The sequence below is a fragment of the Tasmannia lanceolata genome, unplaced genomic scaffold (genome assembly GCF_043159265.1).
Source record: "Tasmannia lanceolata isolate RefF3 unplaced genomic scaffold, GAP_Taslan_0.1 ptg000008l, whole genome shotgun sequence".
Lineage (NCBI taxonomy): Eukaryota > Viridiplantae > Streptophyta > Magnoliopsida > Canellales > Winteraceae > Tasmannia > Tasmannia lanceolata.
Window position 1 is genome coordinate 19,938,665 of NW_027518685.1, and position 27,261 is coordinate 19,965,925.

The 27,261-nt window shown below is 37.6% G+C and overlaps 2 protein-coding genes across 5 annotated transcripts; one reads left to right on the top strand and one right to left on the bottom strand.

The window, feature by feature from the left end:
• On the bottom strand, window positions 1-15,055 carry LOC143884713 (uncharacterized). Of its 4 annotated transcripts, none has more exons than XM_077388449.1 (14): window positions 14,949-15,055; window positions 13,416-13,684; window positions 11,645-11,819; window positions 9,223-9,306; window positions 8,895-9,136; window positions 8,534-8,768; window positions 8,040-8,119; window positions 7,879-7,963; window positions 6,633-6,764; window positions 6,425-6,538; window positions 5,864-5,911; window positions 774-858; window positions 561-614; window positions 1-472 (listed from the first exon to the last, which is right to left on the bottom strand). In XM_077388449.1, the coding sequence occupies exons 2-14, from the start codon at window positions 13,631-13,633 to the stop codon at window positions 330-332; spliced, it is 1,695 nt and encodes a 564-aa protein (XP_077244564.1). In that variant the 5' UTR covers window positions 13,634-13,684; window positions 14,949-15,055; the 3' UTR covers window positions 1-329. The 4 variants fall into 4 exon arrangements, with proteins under 4 accessions (XP_077244564.1, XP_077244560.1, XP_077244563.1 ...); XM_077388445.1 differs by having other exon boundaries at window positions 561-617; XM_077388448.1 differs by having other exon boundaries at window positions 561-617; window positions 13,416-13,677; window positions 14,949-15,015.
• A 3,372-nt stretch (window positions 15,056-18,427) lies between these two features.
• Window positions 18,428-24,283, top strand: LOC143883394 (Tetratricopeptide repeat (TPR)-like superfamily protein). The gene is made up of 2 exons (XM_077386750.1): window positions 18,428-21,205; window positions 23,623-24,283. The coding sequence occupies exons 1-2, from the start codon at window positions 18,614-18,616 to the stop codon at window positions 23,668-23,670; spliced, it is 2,640 nt and encodes an 879-aa protein (XP_077242865.1). The 5' UTR covers window positions 18,428-18,613; the 3' UTR covers window positions 23,671-24,283.
• The last annotated feature ends 2,978 nt before the right edge of the window (window positions 24,284-27,261 follow it).

Here is a 27,261-nt window from a genome sequence, read left to right on the forward strand (position 1 = left end):
TCAACAGATTCTCATTTCCATCTACATCTTATTATTTCATTTCAGCATCCAACAAAGAATAGTATAACAATTTGTTGTAGTAATTAATTCCATGTCTGAGACAAAGCACAAGGGGACAACAGTTCAAGCAAATTTTTACAACAGAGGGCCAAGCCCATCTCTCTTTTTCACCCTATTTTGTTTGGGTGATGTTAGAGAGATGGATAAGATGCTATATAATTCAGTATAGGAGACTCAATGAACAATAAGACCTATATTGCAGAACCAACAAAAATAAGGAAACCTTTTACTGCTTTGGCTATGGACAGTTGCTTGTGAAGAGTTGTTTGTTATCTGTGTCTAGATTGATGCTGATATAGTGGTGGTTTACTGGGGAGAGGGGACGGCTCGGGGCTTTTGGAGACCTCCAACGGTGTCGGCAGAAGGTTGAGAAAACTTCCTTGGACAGGCGGATCAGTAGCAGCAGTTGTTTCTGTGGCATAGAATGGAACATGTATCAGAACGCAGATAAGTGATTAGAAGAGAAATCAGTTTAGGGAATTGATGATCAGAGATCATACCAAACAATGACTTGATTGATGGCCGCTTTGGCTTGTTACTCTTTTTCTTCAGCTCTGCTGTATAAATAAAACAAAATATAATAAAATTGTCAAGCCGATTGATAAAGATTGCTTTGCCTAATTCCAAGAACATAAAGTCGTGTGTGTGTGTGTGTGTGTGTGTGTGTGTGTGTTGCAGGGGAGAGGGGGAGGGAGTGGGAGAGGAGAGACAACCGATGCCAGGCACGTGATGATCATTGACAATTTCAAAGTTCTTGTACGTATAACCCGCGAAATTCACATCCTTCGATGGAAGCATCTGTAAGAATGAAAAATAAAATTATATTATTTGGCTGATACGATTAGATAAAGCACTTTCAGATACAAGAAGATAGCATAAACAGAATCAACGCTCATGCTATTAATACAAAATACAAAATTACCATCCTTGGATTAAATTGCTTCTTAGTCAAAATAATGATGATTATTTTTCATCTGAATGACTTATTCAACTCCAAATCATATAACCAAGTCTATACAGTATATAAGCATAAAGATAGCCTCGAAGTATTCTGTTACAATGCATTCTCTCTCTGCTACGAAAAACATGACGGAATAGAATGAATGTTCATTCTGAAAATAGCTGAAAGGCCAGTCAACTAAGATTTCCATTTTTTTTCCGCAATGATGCACACTCAGTAATGGATAAGCAATTTGCGCGCGCGCGTGTGTGGATGCATGTATGGGTTGAATCCCTCATTTCTCATTTTTTTACAGATCCCCCGTGTCATGCCATGACCCCTTTTTATATCTGTATATGTAGAGAACCTAATTTGAACCCCTCAAATCAAATGAGAATTTTAACAGGCCCATAATTAGACCAGCCACTGATAAGGACAGATTTCATCAACAACAAACTTGCTCTTTGCAATTTGATAAAAGAACCTCTGAGAACTGGGTGATATGTCTGAAGATTCAGCAATTTGTATTTCAATCCCCAAGATAAATCCTTCATCACTCAGAATTTCCCAAGGTATAGTTATGGGAAACTATCTGAAGTAGCCAGAGCAGAAGTTACAAGGCTTGGGGCTCACTTGAAAATAACTAATTCTTCGAACTTTGGAGGGTTCTGAAAATACCGAAGCAGAAGCCCACTTGGCTATGTATATAAGTTAAAAATGTGTACCCTCATCGAGTAACGTTAAGATAACCAGATAGCAGGGATATATTTTTACCTCAGTGACCAAAAAGAAATGCATTTCAAGCAATTAAAAGGGGTTTATCCCTAAAAATGCCCAACTTGCAAAGTAACTTCCATGGTCATTACAAATTGTGAGTTACCTAAAAATTTAACATTTAACAATAAATTCCAAAAAAAATCAATAAATATATACTTCCATCAACTATTGCTATCATACAAATTTTCAAAAAAAATAAAATTGCTATCATACACCTTTTTTAAATTTCAAAAAAGTCAATAAATAATACTTCCGTCAACTATTGCTATCATACACCTTTTTCTTTTTCTTTTCTTTTTCTTTTTTTTTAAAGTGCCCTAACCTGAAATTTCTATGGGCAAAAATTGTTATCATCATCTTTCCCAAGTTTTCCCCACTACCTACCCTTTTCCAATTTGTGAAGGTTAACTTTGGGCTAAATGGGAGCAGAGAGTTATTATCCAGGAGGAACAACTTATAAAAAAACAAAAGAATTTCATCAAATACCCCAGCTGATGAGATGTCTTTGGGCATGGACTCTTCAAAATAAGGGGCCAACAAGAATTCACTACAAGTTTTCCATGAGATCCTTCCCTTCCCATTTCTCTCTTTGCATGTTCTCTTTTCCTCACGTGTCTTTAATTTCATAGACATTGCAATCACCATGGCTCTTTGAACTAGGATTTTGTCAAAGAAAAAATTGCCATAGGGTTTCGGGTTGGAGAAATTGGGTTCATTATACCTCTTAGCTATCCTCTTCAGATTTTTGGAGGCTAATTCAGACTAAATGGGAGAAGATTCGGGAGGAACGATATAAGAAAAATAAACAAAGAGGATTTCATCAAGCTCTTCTTTGGACATGAACACTTCAAGATAGAAGAACAAAAAGAATTCACCCCCTTCTTTCTTTCTCGAGAGATCTCTTGCTTCCCTTCCCTCTCCTTGCTAGGTGTTTTATTTTCCTTATGAGTCTTGAATTTCATAGAGATAACCATTGGTCCTTGAATTGGGTCACTATCAAAGAAGGAATGGCAACCAGTTTTTGGGTTTAGAGAATCTGGGTGGGTTTACCCTTGCTCTGTTTAGTTGCCGGGTATTTTTTTTCCTGGGATTTATGTGGGAGAAAAAAAAACCAAGGAGATTGGTGGGGAAAAAACAGTCCTAGAAGTATCCCGGTAAAATAAAAATCCCATGTTTGGTTGACCGGACTATGGTGGGAAAAAAAATGCTTTGATTGGTTGCTTGAACTGTTGGGAAGAAAAAAATTCTTCTCAAGCTTATTTTTGGTTCCTGGGATTATTTTGGGTCCTGGGAGTATTTTTTTTTTCCTTCCTGGGGTTTCGTGCGGGGTTATTTTGGTTCCTGGGATTATTTTGGGCCCACCAACCAAACGTGAGTTTCCTGAGGAAATCCCACAAAAGTCCCAATAATGAAAAAAATTCCGGCAACCAAAAGGAGCCTAATAGTTTCCTTCTTTAGAATTTTTAGGCTATTTCGAGCGAAATGGGAGAACAAAATATGATTGTCTATGAAAAACAACACAAGAAAAAACAAAAGGGTGTCATCAAGCCCCCGGAGGATGGCTGTCTTCAGCAAAGAATGTCTTCAAAATAGCAGAGCAACAAGAGTCCACCCCTTCTTTATTTTCTTGTGAAATCTCTATGATGGGTTCGTAGGTGACCGCTTCATACTTATTCTAGGTGTGGTTGCAAACTTGTGGGGGCCCAATAAGTGGCACAATTGCCATTTAGAGAATTTATTTTATTTTATTTATTGCTTTCAATTGCTCATATATATGGGGCCCGATGCACTGGACATTAAGTTTTTGATAATTAATTAAGTGCACATTTGCTCTCCTCTTACAATCTCTCTCTTCCCCTTATTTTCTTCTTCCCCTCTCCCATTCTTCCCTTCGTCTTCCTAGCTCCGCATCAAGTGGTATCAAAGCAAAGGTTGGGAGAAGATGAAAGATCCCATCTGCGGCATTCACCTTCATACCGAATACATCCGTTAACTCGCCCATATCCTCCATTTTTCCATTAAGAAATTACTCCATTAGTTTCCATCAATTCCAACATCACTTCAACCCTTTCTTGTTTGCAGAAACCTTCGTACCATTCTTGAAACCACTTCCAACTAACCCTTTTCCTCCCTAAATACCTCCATTAGTTGACCCATATCCTCCATCTTCCCTTCAAGAAAGACCTCCATTAGTTTCCATTAATTCCAGCATCCCGTCAACCATTTCTTGTTAGCGGAAACCTCTGTACAGTCTTGAAACCACTTCCAACTAACCCTTTTCCCCTTGTTGGAAACCTCCACCATGAGGATTGCGATGAGGCGGAGTTTTTTCTGAAGAGAAACCCTGAGGATCACCTGCTGCTGCCACCACCTTAACATACGTTTCTAGATAGGCATTTCCCACAGCGTCTTAGAGACATCTTCAGTATCCACCTAGGCACGCATGGGGTCTAGCCTACCATCCAAACAAGAAGCTTCAACCTCAACGAGGATTACTTTGAGTGGTATGGCATGTCTATCTGCCACCGCATGTGGTTTACTAAATTGAAGGTAGTGGGATCTGCCAAGAGATATTGACAGGGTGTCCAAAGGAAGTGAGCCATTGATTTTCTCGTGGGATGAGATGAAGACTAAATTGAGAGAGAAGTACCTTCCCTCCTATAGGCAGCAGTTGCTGAACCAGTGGCTGAACTTGAGACAGACGACCTCTACGGTCACTCATTATCTAACCCAGTTTGAGGAGCTCTCTATGAGATGTGACATCTCTGAGGAGCATCACATCACAGTTGGTATGTTCATCAATGGGTTGAAATACAAGATTAAGAAAGAGGTTAATCTTCATTCTCCTGACACCATGGAAGAGGCCTATCATAAGGTATTAGAGATTTTCTTAGACTACCTAACTCAAGAGGAGGGACCTCTCAGGCTAGGGAGGCCCAGTTGTCTAGATTTAGTTCGTCTCATAGGATGAGAGGAGTCAGCCTGTCTGGCACAATTGCTTCTAGGAGTAACAACAGTGTTTCGAGAAGTAGCAACAACCTTAGCGAGGCAGCTTGCACTAGTAGGGATAGAGTGCCTGCGTCATCTAGTTCCTGTCAGGGTCAGTCAGGTCCTGAGTGCTATAACTGCCATAATAGGGGACATATTGCGTCCTGTTTCCCACATCACATTGACCATGGATGAGGAGCCAGGTAACAGTCTGAAGGTCAAGATGTTGAGCAAGACATCTAGCCTTTTGAACCCGTGGATACGAGAGAAGAGGATGATGGGGACGTTGCATACGACGACCCTTGTGCTAGCGTGCGGAGGTGCGCTTTGTCCACAACAGCGGAGAAAGAGGACTGACAGCGCAATAGTATTTTTCACATTTACCTTAAATGTTGAGATAAGGTGTGTAAGATCGTCATTAATGAAGGAAGTTCAATGAAAATTGTCACACAGGTGGGTGTTACTAGGATGAAACTCAAACCTGAACTGCACCCGCAACCTTATAAGGTGGCTTGGGTGGACAAGACGTCCTTACTAGTCTCAAAGAAGTGTCTTGCCCCTATCTGGATGGGCAATTATTCTAATAGGATTTAGTGTGATGTCCTACCCATAGATGTTGCCCACGTGTTACTAGGCCGCCCTTGCATTTACGATGTGGATGTGATTCATTATGGGAGAGAAAACACTTATGTCTTTAAGCAATAGCAAGACCATTAAAGACATGCCTTGATCTTTATACTTCTTTGATTTCTTGGATGTATAGAATACATTTGCATCAACTTCTCAATTATTTTTTACTTTGTTCCATTGTGGCATTCTTGGCCATTTCTTCGTTTTCATTGTTTCTAACTTTCAATTAAGGTTTCTATTATCAGTAAAAGAGAGAGAGAGAGAGAGAGAGAGAGAGAGAGAGGAAACAAAATAACTTTCACATAAATCATTCTTCAGCAGCATGCATACACATTCTCAACATGTAACTTACAATTAAAACAAAAAAAATATGACTGGAAATCAAAATTGATACAATAAACACTTCATATAAATGAATGATATTGGAAAGTCAATGAAAACGACAAAGGTAGGGATTCCAAAACCAACCTTTCTCCATGGGCCAGACTTTGATGAAGTTTGCATTGGAGCCCCTGACTGCATTCACAACACCGAACAGTTAATAGTATTGAAAATGCTAAAATAAGACAACCTAAACACACAGGATAAGCTAGAAGACCAACACATGCAGCACCTGACATGCCCCATTGGTTCATGTGGGCCATGCGGCAGAATTCAACAATGCTCAATTCATAAGCAATAAATGAAAGGGAGCCAAATATTTCACCTAATTCTAAGCCAGAGTGAAGCATCTAATTTACAGCTCAAAAATAAACTAAAAGACTTTAGGACTACAGGAACTGGGAGCTGTCTAAGAAGTTCCTTTATTCAGGTCAATATCATAATGAGATGTCCATTTAAGACATCAGAACAATAACACTTCAGCAAGCATCTTTATTGTTCATATAATAGCCTTCTACAAATGCACAAACAAAAAATACAATCACTTGAACCGGGCACAGATTTCAAGAGTATGGAGTAAGTATGCTTACACAATATACCCATATAAAAAAGATAGAGCAAGGAACATGTGGGCTTCCAAAAAAATACCTCTTCAAACTTTTCAAAGTTCTGAGTATCCAACTCATCATTGACCTCTGGTATAAATGCAGCTTCCATCTGATATAGTTTGTCCCATTGGATGCATTTAAACCATGGGTGTGCCTAAAAGACGGTCCCATCGTCAAACACTCATTTTTCAAGTTCTGAGGACCTAATAAATTACATACAAAGAGACATGACAGTTAAAAATGCAGACCTTTATTTCATGAGCTCCTTTGGTCCCAAGCCTCTGCTCCACATTGCACAGCAGTTTGCTGATGAGATCTTTAGCTTCAGCTGATAGCTTTGCTTCTTCAGGGAACTTCAAGTGAGTCCTCCAATTCACAATCTACAAAATGTTGAAATTTTAATAATTGGTAAAGAAATATCATGAAAAAGTCAGTAGCACTAACTCCTGTATCATTACCAAAAAGCAAAACACTACTCCTCTACCAGCATTAGTTAGCAGTCTAGCGAAAACATAAGCAAAATGCTAATCCTCCACCAGCATTATCTAACAGTCTAGTGAAAACATAAGCAACCCCTGAATAGAAAATGGAGAAGTAACTATCGAGCTAAGAGCCAAAAGAAATGGAGGAATGGCTACATAACTTGGGAGCCACGCTCCAGCTGATGATCAAACAAGTGTTTCTCGGTTATTCGGATCAGCCCAACAGATTAAGGATTTATTAAAAATAATTTCATGATTGATTATCTTTTGATTCAGTAGAAATTCATTAAAAGTAAACAGACAGTGATTTTTTGAAAAGAGAATCGAAAAAATTTTGATCACCAGCCCATAGTCAAGGTCAAGCGGGATCTCCAAAACAGACCGAATCGTAAAAATCATAAAAATCGCATGATTCAAAGTCTAATCGTACTTGAATTGTACGTTTTTTTTTTTTACAAAAAACGATTCTTGCTTCCGATTTGAATCCTTCAACCCACGATTCGATTTGAATCGTAGATTCAAATCATAAATTGTACGATTTTTAACAACAGTGGAAGTAACAAAGCCAAAAGAAATGGAAGAATGGCTACATAACTTGGTTATTTGGTTATTCGGATCAGCCCAACAGATTTGTTTGTTGTGTTGTTCCGTTCATAGGTCCCAAGCTCTCCTTAAGTTAAGAAAAAGAAGAATGCTGCAACCTTACTAATAAAGCTCGGAGACCTCTAACGGCCACTCTTCCTTCGGTAGGCTCTGCCTCATAGCCGGACTCAGAAATGCAACTCTTTGATCAAGGATATATTACCAATAATTTCATGATTGATAACTTCTTGATTCAGTAGCAATTCATTAAAAGTACACAAACAGTGATTTTTTGAAAAGAGAATCGAATGCAAATACATGTCATACACTAGTGCTGGCATTTAAAACTTTGATCACAAGCCCATAGTCAAGGATGAGAGGGATCTCCAATCCAAATTTCACAGATCTCCTATCCGAATTTCACATGTACCTTTCTGCAGGTTGACATTGGTTCTTCAGAATAAAATGGTGGATAGCCCACAAGCATCTCATACATGATTGCTCCAAGTGACCACCTAGGGGAATTGTCAGTGTCAGGGCATGTAATAATTGCAGAGTAAGAACAAGTAAACTGAGAAAAGTGTAACTAACCAATCACACTCCATTCCATATCCTTTCTTCAACAACACTTCTGGAGCAATGTAGTCAGGAGTACCAACAGTGGAATATGCCTGCATTTGCAAGTAGATATCACTAATTATACCACAATTATCAATCAAGCCTCCTCTAACAGTCTAAAATTGGAATAAAAGAGCAGGGAAGAGTGCCATAAATATTTTGCATGGAAATTGATGACCTGAGGGCTAGTGCCTGACCAGTCCAAGTATCGTATCGAATTTTAAACAGTGACATTTGGTGATAAGAACACACAAGCAATATTTTACATGCTTGGCTAGCAGGTTCATTATTTACTCATAAAACCAATGCTTTGACAAATAATTAGATCTCAAGGATCTATAAAAGCAGCTACTTTTACTAAAGATTCAAGATTCTATATTCACCGAAATAACTTTCACCTTGTCCACTAAGATAATTACCAGTTGCAATAGGCAGCTAAAAGGATAGATGGATAAGAGCAAACATACCAACATTCGCCTGTTTCTCTGCCAATGTAATAACTGTTCCTGCTGCGTGCGCTTGGGAGTAAGGGGCACATTTGATTGCTTATCATTATCCAAAGATGGTTTGAGATTTCTTCCCACTACATCATTCTCATTAAGATTTGGAAAGCTACTAGAATCTAACGGTTTGCATAGTCCAAAATCGGAAAGCTTCATATGGCCATAACGATCAAGCAATAAATTGTCCGGCTTTATGTCCCTAAAACGAACCAAAAAATCATGTTTTCCTTATGAATGATACAGAAATAGCCTCTTTGCATGAGACTCTTAAGTATTCAAGATGCTTTAAGAAGAAAAGGAAATTTTGAAACCAATGAGCACAGACCTATGGATGTAGTTGCGTTTATGAATAGATTCGATTGCTAGGATTGTTTGTCCAACATAAAATCTGGCCTCATCTTCTGTCAATGTATCCTTGCGCATAAGTAATGTCATCATGTCTCCACCAGGAAGATATTCCATGATGAGATACAAAAATTCCTCGTCTTGGAAGGAGCAATAGAGTTTAACAATGCAGGCACTGTCCACCTCAGCAAGGAGATTTCGTTCAGCTTTCACATGCTCCACCTGAAAAAAAAAAAATTGTAACCAGAAATGATAGCATAAAGCAAAACAACTAAGCAATAAAAGAAGATAAAATCATGAGATCATACTTGTCCTCTACGTAGCATTTCTGATTTCTTGAGTTTTTTCATTGCATACACATGTCCAGTTGTCTTTTCTCTACATAGTCTGACCTGCATAGTTAGAGCTGATGTAATACACTCAAACCCAATTAAAATAAACAAGATTGAGAAAATTCATGTATGAACCATATCAAAAATTAAATCAACCCACTAGCTTCTCCAACTCAAGATTCTAGACAACCATCTTTAGGTTCATACACTATATTTCCGGAACTATACAGAGAGGTAAGAAAAGAAAAGCTGCATGCAAATCACTACTAAGTACTACATATAGCATGTTTCCTTTTATAGCAAGCCATTAAAAGTTGCACTTTTCTCATATATATTTTCATACCTTTATTATGAAAGATAACAAAAAATAAAGGACATAGGCCATAGCTGTAAAAGGGGGAAGAGCATAGAAGGAAGAGTTCTCAAGAATTCATTGAAGAAGAAATGCATAGGAAGAGGGTCTATAGAAAACCATCAAAACAATTAATTTAACGAAAACATAAACGATAGTTTCTACCATACGAAAATCAACTAATCTTGGTGACAAGAAGTTGGATTCAAATAATATCTAGCTTCCACAAATGTCAAAATCGCAAATTTGGAAAGATGACACTTAAAAACTGAGATGATAGACAGTGTCAGTGAGCAAAACATAGAGAGATCCCGTGATTCTGGAGCTGGAGCAGTAATCTGGGTGGTAGGTTGCGATTTCTAAGGCACACCAATTAGCCATTCAATTACAAGAATAAGCAGGTCATATAGATAAGGTAGGTCACTTGCCTGAAGCATAGATACAAATATCTCCAATATTTTCGAAAATATTGCGATACTCGATATATTTTGAAAAAACGACATAATCCTGAAATTTTCCTGAGATTTTTAAAAATAATAGAGATATCTTTATATTTTATTGTTTACCGCAAAAATATGACAAAAATATCGCGATAAATTCACGATATTATTTGTTAGGTTAATGATATTTGCACTGCCAGGTTTTGATAATGAGACAAAATCACCTTGTCTTTCCTTTTTAATAGGCTGCTAAGAGCTTTTTTGGAAATGCAATATGCTTTTGACAGCCTATTTAATAATAAAAGACAAGGTGATTTTGTCTTGTTATCAAAACGTGGTTGTAGGAATATCAGTAGTCTATTTGTTATCGTAATTTTGTTCTCAAATTTTATATTTTTATATATTTAAATAATTTATTTTTCAAGTTTTTTCCCAAAAATCCCAAAATTATAAAAAAAAAAAATTAAAATACTCCCAAGATATACCTTTCCCGAGAAATTCCCGAGACAAATATAAAAATATTTGTTACTATGGCTTGAATGGAGACAATCAAATTGGATAGAAACATGTTTCACAATTTTAGCGCTGAATTGCTAATAGTAATGGTGAAAAGAGACAGGATGCAAATGCATTAAAGAAGGCCCTTCAGGTATGATCTAACCTAGTAAATTTAGAGAACTCATAGTAGGTAATGTGGGTAGTTATGGAAAGTCGGTCAAACTTGCTTTGACATTCTAGAAGGTGCAGGGATCACGTACACAACTTTCCATCTCCATCCAATCTTGATCAGAACAGTGGTGAGATTTACCAAATACAAGCTCTTGGTATGTGCGCTATAAAGAGGCTACATATAATCTATGATTTGTGGACACGGACACCAGTGTCGCATGTCGACACGGACACGGAGTGTCGGACACAGCAAACTCCCAAAATTTAGAAACAGGGACACGGCTAAAATAGAAAGTACATATAATCATGATTTGTGGACACGGATTCGTGTGCCGAGTTTTAACACGGATACGAGGTATCTAACATGGAAACCCCTAAAAATCTAGAAATAGTGGCACACTCATACGCGTACATACATATAAAGTTACTAACACATAAAGCAGTACAATTCAAAGTGTCTAAAGGAGTGTCGACACGTGTGGACACGGGTGTCGTGTCGGACACGGGTGTCGTGTCGGACACGACACGTGTGTTAGCAATAAATTCATAGTGTCGGCTGAATCATAGCTGATAATAAACATCACAGTGGCAGTTAACATAGCAAAATGAGATGGCGTTGTATCCTGCATAAGAAATGCTAAAACGGAATAGATCACAAAACACAACCCACATTGAGCAAGTCCAATAAAAATAACAGAATATGACAAAAACTGTCCCAGCAGATATGGCTGAACAAAAAGTGCTCTAAGCACCATTTCAGGAAAATCCTCAAGCATAATATCCAACAAGGGATTTATACAATGCTATAAAAGAAAAGAAAAGTAAAATGTATACATCAAAAAATAATGAACTTGGAATCCAATAATTAAGGAACACTCAATATATTTTGAAGAAAAAAGAAATAAATGAAGGGCAAAAAATAGAAAAAGACAAAGACCTCTCCAAATGCACCCCTCCCTATGATGGTCAGCAGTTCAAAATCATCAACACCCATTTTATGTCTTTGTAGACGCATGTATTCAGTTTCCTTTTTCTCTAAATATTTCAGAAGATTGTTCTGCTCTTCCTCAGAAACTTCAGCATCAGCAAGCTTACTCTCCAAGATCCAGCGTCTAAAATTAATAACGGCAAGAATTACAAATAAACAAATTAAAAACAATAGTTAATCAACCATTTCAATTTCAAAATCATTAAGAGTGACTAAGATAAGCACTTAGCAATGCAGCATAGGCTGGAAAGATAACATTAAATTGCAATTGTCAAAAGGGATAGATAAGAAACCCAAAGACACATACTTCATTTAAAAGCATCTCTACCTTTAGAACATTAAATAAAAAGGGTGGCCCACTGCACTCTACCTTTAGAACATTAACTTTCTAAATTTCAAACCTATTAAACATGGCTGAGATAACCACTCTAATGCATCCTATGCCGGAGATATTACATTCACAATAAATAGAAAGAAGCAAAAAAAAAACAATGAAGTAAGGCCTTCCCTCACTTCTCCATTTGTGATTGCTGCTGAGCTTAGTTTATTTCTTGCTGTATTTCATTTTCAGATTCAATTAAAATTATAAACTCTATCATTTTTCTCATCGTTTCTTAGAGTTTCCTGCACTTTTCTTGAATTCCACAATATTTCCTTGAATTTCCTGCACATTTTCTGCTCATTTTCAAGAAAACTTCAGATCTGATCATAGAATTCCAGTTCCACAACAGATATGCAAGAATTTCAAGAATTTATCCCTAAAAATCTACATCAGTATGTGCTATGCATACATATTTATATGAATTACATGTGAAATGTGGTACGCACTGCATCAGACATGCACGACAATGCATGTCACTTGGTGTTTTTGATGTCATTAAACCATTATGGATGGATGTCTTGTTTATATGATGGTTTCTAAGCCTATATTTGTATTTATTCTAGCAATTCCTCATGTTTCATCTTAAAATTCTATCATTTGCATGTTTCCATACGTTTCCTTCATTTTACAGGATTTCCACCGAAATTTCCAGTTAAAATAGAAACGTTTCCGTTTCCATAGTGAAACCAAAATGTAAAACCTTGCAAGAGACTGCACCATAAAGGCAGTATCCCAAAATACCATTCACACATCATACATGTCGATCTCCAGACCCAATCGAAACATCAAGGTTACATCGTGTATAAACACGAAGCACAGCTTCATAGGAAAGAAAATCGTCAATTCAATGACACTTCCAGGCTAAAATCTATGAAAGCTACCATGAGTCTAACCACCTCGCCATTTATTTAAAAATAAAAAATAAAAGAGTCTAACCATGTCCTAACTCCCCGGGAAGAATCCTTTCCTGTGTGACTTACTAGAAGACAAAAAAATCCCAAAAAAGTATGATAGGAGAGACTTTTATACTCCAAAGTTGTTTAGCGAAACACTCGAACTCTAAATGTGACACCATGTGCATCCATATAGATGGAAATTTATATACCGTTTATACACAACATATGCCAAAATAAACATACAAACCAAAGCAATAAGATAGAAAAAGTATTAATAGCACTAGAGTTCAGCATTTATATGAAATAGAAAAATATATTTCCAAGATTCTTCCTTTCGAATTTCTATCACAAAATAGTTAATAGTCGTATCTGTAAACTTGTCAAAACCAACTCGAATTTTCTGATCTTCTAGAATAACCTAAGAATGGAAGTTTGTATGTACCTCTCTTTCCGATCTTGCAAGCATTTCATCTGAGACTTGTAATGATTCTCAATATACTGTTTTGCAGCAGCAACTTTCTGTTTAGTGATGTTCGAAGGAGCCTCATCACAAGGAGGCTTCTGCTCATCCTTCCCACTCTCAGTTTCCTTCTTCATTGGTCCAGTTTTCATTTTATCCCTAGGTTGGAATTTTTTAAACCAGCTCCTTGCAGAATCCATTTCAATCACTACAACATCATCTTCAACTGCACCTTCTTTTCAATCTAAGCACTACCAAGCACCAACAAAGACAATGTTATTTCAATTCACAATCCTGCATTATATGTCAACCAAAGTACAAAAATTCAATTCATCAGAAAAGAAATTCAAAAAATACAGACCAATGCCATATATAGTAAAAGAATCAAATATGGAATCGTTTAAATAATGCAACTACATTAAAGATGGGATCAAAAGTTTGGTCACACAGGATATCTCTCCAAGGTAGCACCACCTTAACTAGGCCATGGGCCAACCGCACCAATAAAAAGATCCTAACCATCTGATCACTGGCCTAAAAATTACCATTTAAACAACAAAAGGTCAAAGGTTCACTCCAATTGACAACAAGACTTTTTCCCCTAGGCCTATCCATGGTGAGCCCCATCACTTGACCACTTACATTCACTCCAATTGACAACAAGACTTTTTCCCCTAGGCCTATCCATGGTGAGCCCCATCACTTGACCACTTACAATTACTCTACATTAGCTACATCAAGAGTGGATATTGGGGCGAGACACAATTTTGAGATGTCCTGCTCACTACCTTCCTATGTATATAAAAACAAAAAGAAGAATGAAGAAAGAGCTGATTTCCATTAATCATTTATGTACTGACTTCAACCCTAAAATCCAAAACTGTAGATTAAATTCTGCCAAATACTTTAACTACAAACACAACAAAAAAGCTTACAACTCTTCATTAAATCTCATATTTCTGCACTAAATTCAACAATAATTTATTTATTTTTCCAAAACATCTGCAATTCCACACCAAAGTTCAAACAAAATGACCATTAAAAGCTACTTAAATTACAATTAATCATAATCATATCATATCCCACAAAACAGTGGACAGAGAAAAAAAAAATCCAAGATAAGATTTTCCAACATAAATGTTTATGTTTTTCTTGCAATCCAAACATGGCCTAAAGATCTCGAGAAGGTCAACGAAATCCTGCCTGCCACTACCAAAAGAACCCTAATTATTACAAAAAAAAATCCACATCAGTCACCGAATTTTAAAACCAAATCCAAGAATATGAACTGAAATTCAGCGAAAAAAAAAGTACCAGCATACTAAAAAGCCTCATCTCTCTGACAATAAAATCTACATTTCTACACCAAATTCAGCTCTGGAAACCTCTAAATAACAACCAGAATCCAGTAACTACGAGGAAGAAAGAAAAAAAAAACCCTATTGTCCATCAAGAAACCTCATTTGTGCGCAAAATTAAACCCTAGAAAAAGCAAAACAGATGAAAAATTCATACCTACACAGAATTCGAGATCTTTAACTCGAAAACGACTGTTGGCGACCTTAGCTTTGAGTACCAGCAATATTGTAACCGCGTTCTAGAAAGAAAAAGCATTTTTTTTCAAACACAATTAATTAACGAGTTTTGAATTACTAAAAACTCCCCAGCTTTCTTTAAATGAACGAGTCGACTCGATTATATAACTCGGTGAGTCTTGAACAATTCTAACAAATACAGGTATTGTGAGTTTTAAGTATATCTGGGTTTAGTTACCTTGATGGATGGAGAATATAAACCACTTTTCTCAAATTTAATGATTTTTTCTTTCAATTATTTAAAAAAAAAAAAAACTTAATATAAATAAGAAAAATGTGAAAACTAAGGGCCTGTTCTTTAACCCTTCTATTGAACGCTTCTGCTGTGGGTGCGACTCGGGTTGATTTTTGGGAATTCGGGTTGAGGCTTTACCTTAAAATCGGGTCGGGTTTGCAATAATTCTAAATCATTTTTTAGCAAGCGCTCAACCCGACCTGACCCAAGTTGCACCCCTGACTTCTGCACTTGAAGAATTCACAAATCAATAATATGTGTAGAATGGCATTCTGCAACATAGCTCGTTCCGCCCATTTCTCTGAATTCTCTTAAAGTAGTACCTGTGATGCTATTTTTTCGAAATGATTCAGAGCCACTCCGCCAAATTCCATTTGGTCCATTTAAAAGGGGTGGATATATCACTTCCCTATTAAAAAATGGGATTTTGTAGGGAATTTTGCGGAAAGGCATTTCGCAGCTGACTTTTGCATGGGAAAGCAGCCACCTGGGATGAATTAAATGAATAAGACAAAATCTATTGGAAAGTTAGCCAGCGTGGCTGTTCTCTCATGCAAAAGTCAGCCGTGAAATTTCCTACCAAATCCCTAAAAAATATTAGAAAGTGAGCATGTGTGGATATTTTCTCATGCAAAAGTGAGCAGTGAAATTCCTTAGCAAATCCCTAAAAATATTGAAAGACGATAGCCATTTCATAAAAGGGAATGATAAATTCGCACCCCCCAGTAGGATTATTCGCAGCCCTGCTACTGTGATCTGACGTCAAAAAGCATCAAAAAGAGGTAAACGTTAATAGATTCTAAAGCTTTTTTGACATCGAATCACGTTACAATAGAGCGAATAATCCTACAGGGGTGCGAATTTATCATCACCCTTCATAAAATCATAAGACCATTTCGAGTATTACTTTCGAATTTTATTTGTAAATTTCCCCAGCCCATCCGAGTCGGGGTCCGAGTTCCAATATGAGGAAGGGTTTGGTGATGTGAAAGGCCATTTTCGTCAATTAAAAAATATTGTAGTGCTTTATCATTAGATATTAAACGTCGTGCAAGTCACGATGACGTGTTCCTCAAGTTGCCGTCCATTTAAGAATTCTCGCCGGGTACCGGTAATAAAAACCAGTAGCGACACTGGCATTGATTCGCCAAACTGACACGTGGCGGTTTTGTACAACACAAATACTTCTCACGCGTTTTGAGAATCTCGCGATAGGGTCCGTACACGTGGCAGAAAGCTGGACCATCCTCATTAACCGGGTCACTGGGAGAGTTACAAAAGAGTAATGCTAGGAAACCGAGAGTATGACTTAAAAGGGGACCGAACAAATTGTTTCACGCCCCAACATTAATAGTGACGAGCAATCCCTCAAGTATGGGGAAATTATCAAAAGGTTAATTTTTCTCATTGCAGGTCCCGTTTTAGGCCCTACTCTAGGTCTTCATATCATTTTCCATTTTCAAAAGGTACCGTACAGGGTTAAAAACATGAAGTACCATCGAAAGCCCTAATAGTCCCTTATTTTTTCAAAAGGTACTGTACGGACCACAGTATAGGATGATCCAGACCGTCCATTTGATGGGCCACAGCGTAAGTAGATTGTGCCCAAAAAATCATTTCCATAGGATGCTTTATAGATCAGAGCGCTAGGGTCATCCTATGGAAATGATTTTTGGGGCACAACCTATTTACGATGTGTTCCATCACATGGACGGTTTGAATCATCCTATAATGCATTCGGTATCTTACTTTTTGAAAAATAAGGGACTATAATGGCTTACACCATATAAAATCTCCCCTCTTCGTCTCCTTAAAATTTAAAGGGAAAAATACACTTAGACCCCCGGTGGTTTCTGACACATTCAACTTAACCCCTAATGTTTAAAAAGTTTCAAGTTGACCCCTTGTGGTTTCAATTTGTGTAAGGTAGACCCCCTCAGTTGATGGGTCATCTACAAATCGAAGGGTTAGGATAATCCTATGGAGCTGATTTTTTGGGCACATCCTATCTATGTCAAGGCCCATCAAATGAACACTTTGGATCATCCAAATAATGTGGGCCCACCGTGTTTTTCGTAGTGTTTGGATTTGAGTATGGGGTTGGAGGGGTGCAACGGGGTCGTCATTAGCATTGATAGTGTTTCAAAAGAGGGGGCCTACCTTATACAAATTGAAACCACAGGGGGTCTACTATTAACTTTTTAAACACTAGGAAACGCACGTGGGACCCAAATATCAGTTCAAATAGTGCAAAATGAAGTAACAATCTAACATTGGAGTTGATTACAATGAACAACTACCTATGATTTATTCATATAATAGAGAAAACAATATTACCTTACCTTTTACCGAAATTTTCATCTAAAACCGAAACGTCCACATTTCCAAGACGATCGAAACTTAAATTGAAATTTAAAATCTTGCTCTTAAGCATGGTTTGAAATTTCGACTGAAATCCAAATCCGGTCAACCCGAAATGAAATTTCGTTTTGCCTCGAAATTTTATTCCAAAATTTAACCCCAAAAAATATGGATTTTATCCCTTATTTAATATAATCCTGAAATTTCGATCGAGTTAAAGTATCTTTTAAATTGATTTTTATGGATTTTGCGGATTTGGCCTGAAATCCGACTAAATCAATGAACGACTATTTTTCTCGTATAGAATTTTGACCAAAATTTTAGTAATTTCAGATAAATTTTGGGATAATATTAAATAATTATTAATATTATTTAATATTATCCTAGCCCTCCAATCGATATAGGTTGATCCTAGCCCTCCAATCAATAGAGGTTTCCATAATTGTTGTTCCTCTTGAGGTGTCTGGAATCCGTTAATATTTTGCAAGTGTCAAGTAGTTGTTTCGTCACTGTCATATGTCTTTACCTCTTCTTGATATTTTTTTTCGTAATTGTCATAGACAGGTACTCTGTATCGGTACTTTTCGTATGTAGATTACGATTTTACCTTAAAAAAGTAGTTAATACCATAACTTATTATTAAAGAGAATCGGCATAATACAGCTGGGATATAGATGGGATTTTTGGAAATGCATAATACAGTTGGGATATAGATGGGTTTTTTGGCAAAGGGTGGAAGAACTTAACCTAAAGATTCCGCCTTCATATATATAGTAGTTAGATTAGATTAGATTAGATTAGATTAGATTAGATTAGATCAGATCGTTCGATTAGAGTTTAAGTTGAATGTGTCAGAATCCACGGGGGTCTAAGTGTGTTTTTCCCAAATTTAAAAGAAATACCTTTCCCCCACTTTCTTTCCATAAAAAATCCATAATTCTTGTACCCTTTTTTCTGAAAATCACAGCTTAGATTTCTACAAACAAGAAATGTTCTTTTCTCATTTACAATGCGAGAAAAAAAATCTCTTTTCAATCTATAAATGTTTCTCATTCTTCTCTGCCGTTGTCCCAAAACCCAACACTATAAGCTGCAGACAACTAACAAAATCAGCTCCGAATTCCTTAAGTTTTGAAGGGTTTTCCCCAAATTTAGAGGAAGAGCTAAGGGATCACTCTTTGTCTGTTTTGCAACATTGTTCTGGTGCTTCTGATCTTCGAAAAGGGCACCAAATTCATGCCCAAATCGTTGTGAATGGAATCCGCGATGTGGGTTTTATAGGAACAAAGATATTATGTATGTATATTCTTTGTAAAAGTTTCTTAGATGCGAAAAACATGTTTTATCGGCTTGAAAGGCAGTACTCTTTGCCTTGGAATTGGATGATTAGGGGATTTACCATGATGGGTTGGTTCAAATTTGCGTTGTTGTTTTACTTTAAGATGTTGGGTGGTGGTGTTTCTCCTGATAGGTATACATTTCCTTATGTAATTAAGGCTTGTTATAGTTTATATGCTGTAACATTGGGTAGATTTATTCATGGGACTATTGAGATGATGGGTTTAGAGATGGATGTCTTTGTGGGTAGTTCCTTGATTAAAATGTATGCAGAAAATGATTGTATAAGTGAGGCACGGAGAGTGTTTGATAATATGCCTCAAAGAGATTCTGTTTTGTGGAATGTGATGGTTAATGGATATGTAAAAAATAGGGATTTTAATGAAGCGCTTGGATTGTTTTGGGCTATGAGAAGATCAGAAACACAACCCAATTCTGTTACGTTTGCTTGCATCCTGTCTGTTTGTGCCTCAGAGGCGAAGCTCGAATATGGTGCTCAGCTTCATGGGCTTGCAATTAGATGTGGGATTGATTTAGAGGCTTCCGTGGCTAACACATTGTTAGCCATGTATGCCAAATGCCAATGCTTGGTCGATGCTCGTAAATTGTTTGATACTATGCCTCAAAAGGATTTGGTGACTTGGAATGGGATGATTTCGGGATATGTTCAAAATGGGTTTAAGGATGAGGCTTTGGATTTGTTCTGTGAGATGCAATCAGTTGGTGTCAAACCAGATCCAATCACATTTGCAAGTTTTCTTCCTTCGTTTTCTGGATCGGCTGGTCTGAAACAAGGTAAGGAGATCCATGGTTATATTGTTAGAAATGGAGTGCTTTTGGATGCATTTTTGAAGAGTGCACTTATTGATATATATTTCAAATGCAGGGATGTAGATATGGCATGTAAAGTTTTTGATAGAACGGGCACAGTAGATGTAGTAATTTTCAGTGCGATGATATCTGGTTATGTGCTAAATGGGTTGAGTAATGAAGCTCTAGAGATGTTCCGTTGGTTGCTAAGAGAGCAAATAAAACCCAATTCAGTGACACTGGCTAGTATTTTACCAGCATGTTCCTGTTTGGCTGCTTTGAGGTTGGGGATGGAGCTACATTGTTACATTATTAAGAATGTGCTCGATGGAAAATGTTACGTGGGAAGTGCACTAACTGATATGTATGCTAAATGTTGGAGATTGGATATTGGCTGTTGTATATTTGAAAAGATGGACGAAAAAGATGTTGTATCATGGAACACAATTATCACTAGTTGTTCCCAGAACGGCCAACCCGAAAAAGCTATACAATTTTTCCGCCAGATGGGATTCGAAGGAATGAGATATGATGGCGTCACTATATCTGCTGCTCTCTCAGCATGTGCAAATTTGCCAGCATTGCTTTATGGAAGAGAGATTCATGGGTTCATGATGAAAGGTGACTTGAGCTCTGATCTCTTTGCCGAGAGTGCACTGATAGACTTGTATGCTAAATGTGGGGAGTTGGTTTTTGCTCGCCGTGTCTTCGACACAATGGAAGGAAAGAATGAGGTCTCATGGAATAGTATTATTGCTGCTTATGGGACTCATGGTAAAGTTAAGGATGCCTTTTGTTTATTCGAGGAAATGAAGGACTCTGGAATTCAACCAGATCATATCACCTTTCTGACTATAATATCTGCCTGTAGTCATTCTGGAATAGTTAATGAAGGTTTTCAATATTTCCGTTGCATGAGTGATGAATTTGGGATTGTTCCTCGGATGGAGCATTATGCTTGTATGGTTGATCTATTTGGACGTGCTGGGCGCTTGGATGAGGCATTGGGCTTCATAAAAACAATGCCATTTGAACCAGATGCTGGAATTTGGGGTGCATTGCTTGGAGCTTGCCGAGTTCATGGCAATGTTGAACTTGCCGAACTTGCTTCTGAACACCTTTTTGAGTTGGATCCTCAAAATTCTGGATACTATGTGTTGTTGTCAAACATCCATGCTGTGGCGGGTCGATGGGAGAGTGTTCAGAAAGTGCGAAGCTTGATGAAGCAAAGAAATGTGCAAAAAGTACCGGGCTGCAGCTGGATAGAAATCAACAGCATCACTCATATGTTTGTTTCGGCTGACGGAAATCACCCAGAGTCGGCAGAGATTTATTTGTTCTTGAAAACTCTCCTTCTAGCGCTAAGGGAAGCAGGCTATGTTCCCAAACCGGAGCTTCCTATCTACCCATCGCCCATGGTCTCCCACAACCAGGTCAGTCCCTACCACCTTTTCTTTCTTTAGGGTAAACGGTTAAATATTATTTAGACGATGCATACAGCAGACGTATAGATAGGAACAGCAAGTACTCATAGAGGGATATTATTGCTGATGATAAGACTTGCTGTCTCTCTACTCCTTCCCCAAGATTGTCCGCCAAATCATTTGCTGATCTCGGGCTATTTTTCTCTACACAATCCAGTACATCCAAGCTAACATCCTGCTAATCTCCTATGCCCCTACGATCTTCTTAGATCCCTAGAAATCACATCTCTAGGATAACCCTCCACCAAAAGGGAATCAAACAGTTCCAACCTAAATCTCTGCAAACTGGTAGGGAGAGCTCACACTTTTGCTTCATTTGAATTGGCAACTTGAATTGGTTCGGAGAACACTTTGATCACTTCTCCCATGAAGTTCATAAACACTTCTCCCAAACCTTACAAGACGGGATTACCTTTTTACTTTACATCCAAAACTTAATTTGAGTTAACTTATTGGTGGAGAGGGTTATTTCAGTAAAGATCTAGATCTCAGATACTTTCAATGACAAAAAATTTCCATTTTTTAAAGAATATTCTCAATGGCGTTGCGGCTGTATCCCAACAATCTATACTTGAACTTTTTCATCTAATGGTATCTATCTTGAATCTCTTGATTTCAGTGATTAGCTTTCCCAATGAATTATTTTCCTTCTTGAAAGTACCATTTCTTTCTACACATAAATGCCAAAGAATCGCATAGGGTGTTACTAGCCAAAGCATTCTTCTGTTAGTTGGCACCCAACAATCTGGCATTCCAACTCAAGAAAGTCAGTTCGGACATTTATCCCTAAGAGCTTTCCAATTTTTTAGTGGGAAGGAGCAATGTGTCAATAAGTGGTCCGAAGATTCTTCTTCTTTTTTGCATAAAACACAAATCTTGCGAGGCAAAATCTTTTCTTTGTAAGTCTTTTGCATGTGCTTAGCTTGCCCACCATCATCATCAATCGATATCCCTCCACCTTATGTGGACTAGAAGGTCGAGAAGCTCATTTGCTTCGAGTAAGATGGCCTTGAAAAAATATTTTATTGAGAACCGCACATTGGGATTCGGGATCCAAACTTGTTTGTCAGGTCCATACCAACGCGTAGAGGAAGCCCGAGGTATGAATCAATAAGTTCCATTCTATATCCCAATATTTCGACAAACACATTTAGCTTCGGGTCTTCAACATCTTTCTTACCACCACACTTTTTCCAAAATCTGCTCTTAAACTCAAAGCTACCTCAAACCATCTTACAGTCTTTTGGAGACTCTTCATTACCTTCAAGATTTTAATTATAGAAAATATGATGTTGTACACGAATTGTAAATTAGATATGCTAGGAGTGTTTATACTAACTTTACAGCCTTCAACCATTCATTTTCCCTTGGATACTTAGTAATAGGCTTAGAGCTAATGAAAAGAAAGGGGGATAGTGGCTTGTCTTAACCCTCTTGAGCTATGGAAAACCTATCTGGAGCCATTTAGAAGCATTGGGAAGGAGGCCGTTGATATGCATACGTAGAGCCATACCCTCCACTTCTCCCTAAACCAATATAGTCAACATACTCCCAATTGACGCCATCACATGCCTTTTCCATGCTGAATTTACAAATAGAATCTCTTTTCTTTCCCACTTCCCCGAGTTCAAGCATTGGTTGTTGTATGCATTTCCTAAAATTATAAACATGGGGCGTGTACGACATCCATGTCCCAAATGAGCAACTTGTGACCTAAAATATTAATGAAATGCATTTCCTCAAACCATCCTAAAATCATTTGAAAACTCTTTAGTTCCTTCAAGCTTTTATCTATAGATTATCTGATGTCATCCACGAATTGTAAATTAGGTATACTAGTAATGTTTCCACTAACTTTATAACCTTCAAGCATGCCTTTTCACTTGGCTACTTCGTAATAGGCTTAGATCTAATGAAAATAAACATGTGAAGGAAAAAACCACTAGGTAGCCATTTATAGGCACTTCGTTAGTATGCATGCATATATCCATCAACTCCACTTCCCCCCTGGATATGTTTTTTGGGTCACAACCTATTTAAGTTGGGGTCAAAGAAATGAATGGTGTGGATCGCCCCCACTATCTTTTATCGTCCTTTCATATTTCTGGGAACACCATATAAAAACTCTTACTGATAGATAGATGTGCCGCATTTAATAAGTAATAGCACTTAACTGCAGATCAGTAAATAAATTTAATAGTTTAATTTAATCAGTACATAAATAGATAGATGGATTAGATGTCCCCAGTTTTCAATAGTGAAATTTAGTGGTCCTTAAGGCCATTTAAAATCCTATAAATGTAAATTTATCTTAATAGCTTATAAATGTTAATTTTTCTAACTATAAACAGTGTTTCAAAATGCAGATGGGGATCAAAATGCGGCCAAAACAAATGCTAGTCGACTTGGCATGACGTGATTGAGTAGTCGGTTGATGCAAACATAACTCTAGGGAGTCAAAGGAGTTATGATTGACTTTATCGGTCAAAATGCGGACTCAGACAGAAACGCGACCAAGGTAAAGTGGAGTCAACTTGGGTGAGTCGATGATGACGTGAGGGAGTTTTGAATCTATGCGTATGAATATAAAAATTTGACTATCTCATAATCTAAATCCAAGGATTTTTTTGTATAATAATAGGAAAACTATGCCCCCTGCACCACCAATGTCTTTTTTTCTGAACATATACAAGTAATATAAAAACAAAGGAAGGCCAATGCCATACATGCAAAAAAGGGTAGTGGCGCAGCCCCACCAAAATAAACAACAAGAGAAAAAATTTTGCTGGAGAGATATATGAAATGTTGGATCAGATGGTGAGAACATTGAAAGATGAAGGATGTGGAGATGGATGGAAAGGAGCAAGTGCTTATCCATCATAGTGAGAAGTTGTTCTGCTTCTCTATCATGCTTGTAGTGCAGCCTCATGGATTTGTTCCACTCTCTGTAAATTTTCCTATTTGTTTGAATGGACACTCTTTGTAAATTTTCTTCTGTGCTAAATAAATTAAATGTTCTTTTGTGAATGCGATGTGTATGTGTGCAGGCTCTACTCTATAAAGCAGGTTCTGTATCTAAACAAATGTATTTTACCCATGTTTTGGGATTTTTCAGAATTTAAAAAAAATTTAAAAATATCAATTTTAGCGGCGGTGATAACCGTCGGTACATGGTATATCGACATATATAGCAGCGGTCATGACCGCTCCTTTATATGAATATACACAAGTGGTCTATTTTGGAGCAGTTATGACCTCTAGTAAGACATACACCGACTGGACTTTTAGCCGCGGTCTAATGTCCACTAGTAAAGTCACACCAGCAGTTTTTTGGGCTTTCACCAGCGATCATGACCGCTCCTGAAAACCTTTTTTTTTTGTTGTACTGGCATTATTTTCATACCTCAGAGGCTCTAAGTGTGGGTCAAAATTCGATGGTAATATTCACGAAATCCGCATACACGATTCTACAAGATTGCATTATTTTCATACCTCAAAAGTGTGGGTCAAAGTTCAATGGCAACATTCATGATAATCGCATACACGAATTTGGATGTTGCGTGATATGAGCAAGGTTTAAAATCACTCAAAAACTGATTTGACTCATCCAACTCATGTTAGTCTTGGTCAAGAACGAAGGGAAACTTAAGTGCAGAATAGGGGCTTCTTCCAACCAAGTCGGGCATGTGACTTTGTAGAATTTTTCCTCCCTCTCTACTCTCTAGCTACCAATTTTCCCAAGTCTTGAACTCTTTATTATTTCGTACTTGCCGATCCATATTTTTTCTCTACATACAGTAATGATTTTATTTAAACAAGAACAGGAAATACAAAAAGAAGAACAAGCTAACAAAAAACAGACAAAAACTAACCAGCCTACAACATCTGACCACATGCATTCTGTACCCCAATTTCAGTACAATTAGCACCAAAATTTCGTAAACAATCTTTCCTAGCATTTCCTTATTGATGTATATGGAAGAAGAAAGTACCAAAACAAACAGACCACAAAACTTTCATGCCTTGGAAGTAATTTCTCAACAACCATGGAGGATTACTGTCATCCTTACTACATAATTCTATTGAGTCGCTTTCAATTCAAACTTTGGTGGTAGGGAATGGCTCCAAATGTTTTATCCCTTCCCAAGCCACTATTACCTCTGCCTTTATCACCACAAGGACCTGGACATGCCAGCAAGATCCTACCATTAACATCCAAGATAATCCCCTCTATTCCATCTTTCAAGGCCTATACAATTTCCACCATAATTGCTAATCCCATAAAAATTTAGTCCTTGCATAAAGTCCAGTCATTAACAATATCGTGTACAGAAATACGAATAAACAGCTAGTTTAAGAAGTGTGTTGAGAGACCTCTTTACTTGTTATAGTATCTATAGTATTTTTTTTTTCCTTGGCAAGCTCGACGATTCCTTCTTTCCAAATAAGTTGGACAAAAGAAGGAATAGAATTTCCCACATACAGTATAGCCTCTTGTTTAGAAAAGGTCTACTATTCCACCATCTCCAAAGATCAACAGAATGAGTAGTTCGTTGTCTCACAAATGTTTCTCTTAAACATATCTTGCCCTGGAATGAACACCAGAGAAATGAAACACCTCAAGGAGAGGCAGGGAGACTTCTGGAAAGTTGGAAAATCAACGTAGGAAACTAAGGAAAAGGGATGGAAAGTGTTCTGGAAAAGTTGGAAAGGCTGCACCCCCCCCGGAGCAAATTCCTGGCTCCACCCCCGGAGAGAGGATAAGTTTTTCGAATCATTTTTAATCGTGAGTCTAGTTTTGAATGTTGTTGGGGGAAGGAAACTTCGAAATACTTTTTCCCTAGATCTTCAAACTGGGCACTTTAATCACGTAGATCGCCGCTCGTTAGGAGCGCCATAATAGAATGCATTTTTACCTTGTCATTTTTAAACTCCACAAATCGAAGGGTCAGGATGATCCTATAGAGCTTATTTTTTGGACACACCCTATCTATGGCAAGGTATCAAATGAATCCTTTTGGATCATCCAAACAATGTGGGCCTCCTATATTTTGGGGATTATCTACTCGATTGAGTAGAAACACCTTTACACACATGTATGGGTTTTGCTAGGGACCATCGCAGAATGCATTTCGCAGACCAGGAGTTGCAAGAGTGCCACCTGGGCTCACTTTTTCAACAGATTTTGTCTTATTCATTTAATTCATCTGAGGTGGCTTCTCTCACATGCAACAGCTCAGCCGCAAAATGCCTTCTGCGATGGTCCCTAGCAAAATCCCATATTATAATCATATAAATATTTTAGTTGGGCCAAATGACATTGGCAACCAGCCCAAAGTGGAATCTTGATTGCTTATTAGCAAATGGTCTTAGCATACTTTTCTTCAAAAATGTGATTGGCAACTTCAGAAAACGAAAAATGATTTTGAGGAGCCATATTCTTAAAATTAGTGCTCGTCCTGGCGCCGTAGCTTCCCCTGGACTAAGACTCCTTGCATGCTCTCAATGTGGGCCAGACAACTTGCACGGTTTTGTTTCGCAAGTTGGGCGCATTACGGGTGCAACTTGGGTCTATTTTTTGGGAATTCAGGTTGAGTTTTTACTATGAAATCGAGATGGGTTCTGATTGGTTCCAATTCTTTTTCTAGCAAAATTATCTCAACCCGACCTGACCCAATTTGCACTCCGACTAGTCATGGATGGAGTGGCTATACCATCCTCTTTGGTATCTTGCTAGCATGCCTCTTAAAAACCCTTGAACCATATGTCTTCTTTTCTACAAATATGAATACAAGGCTCCCTCTCTTCAAGACCAATCTTTCAGCTAATTGGCACCTCCGAGTAACCATAAAAACACACATCAAGTGTGATGAGCAGATCAACATATTTCTTTCAATTTGATTCCTTCTCACATGAATGAAACTTTTGTGTCAGGCCACTCAAAAAACTATAGAAACACACACACACACATCAAATGGGCTAAGTAAATTAATTCATTCTTTCAA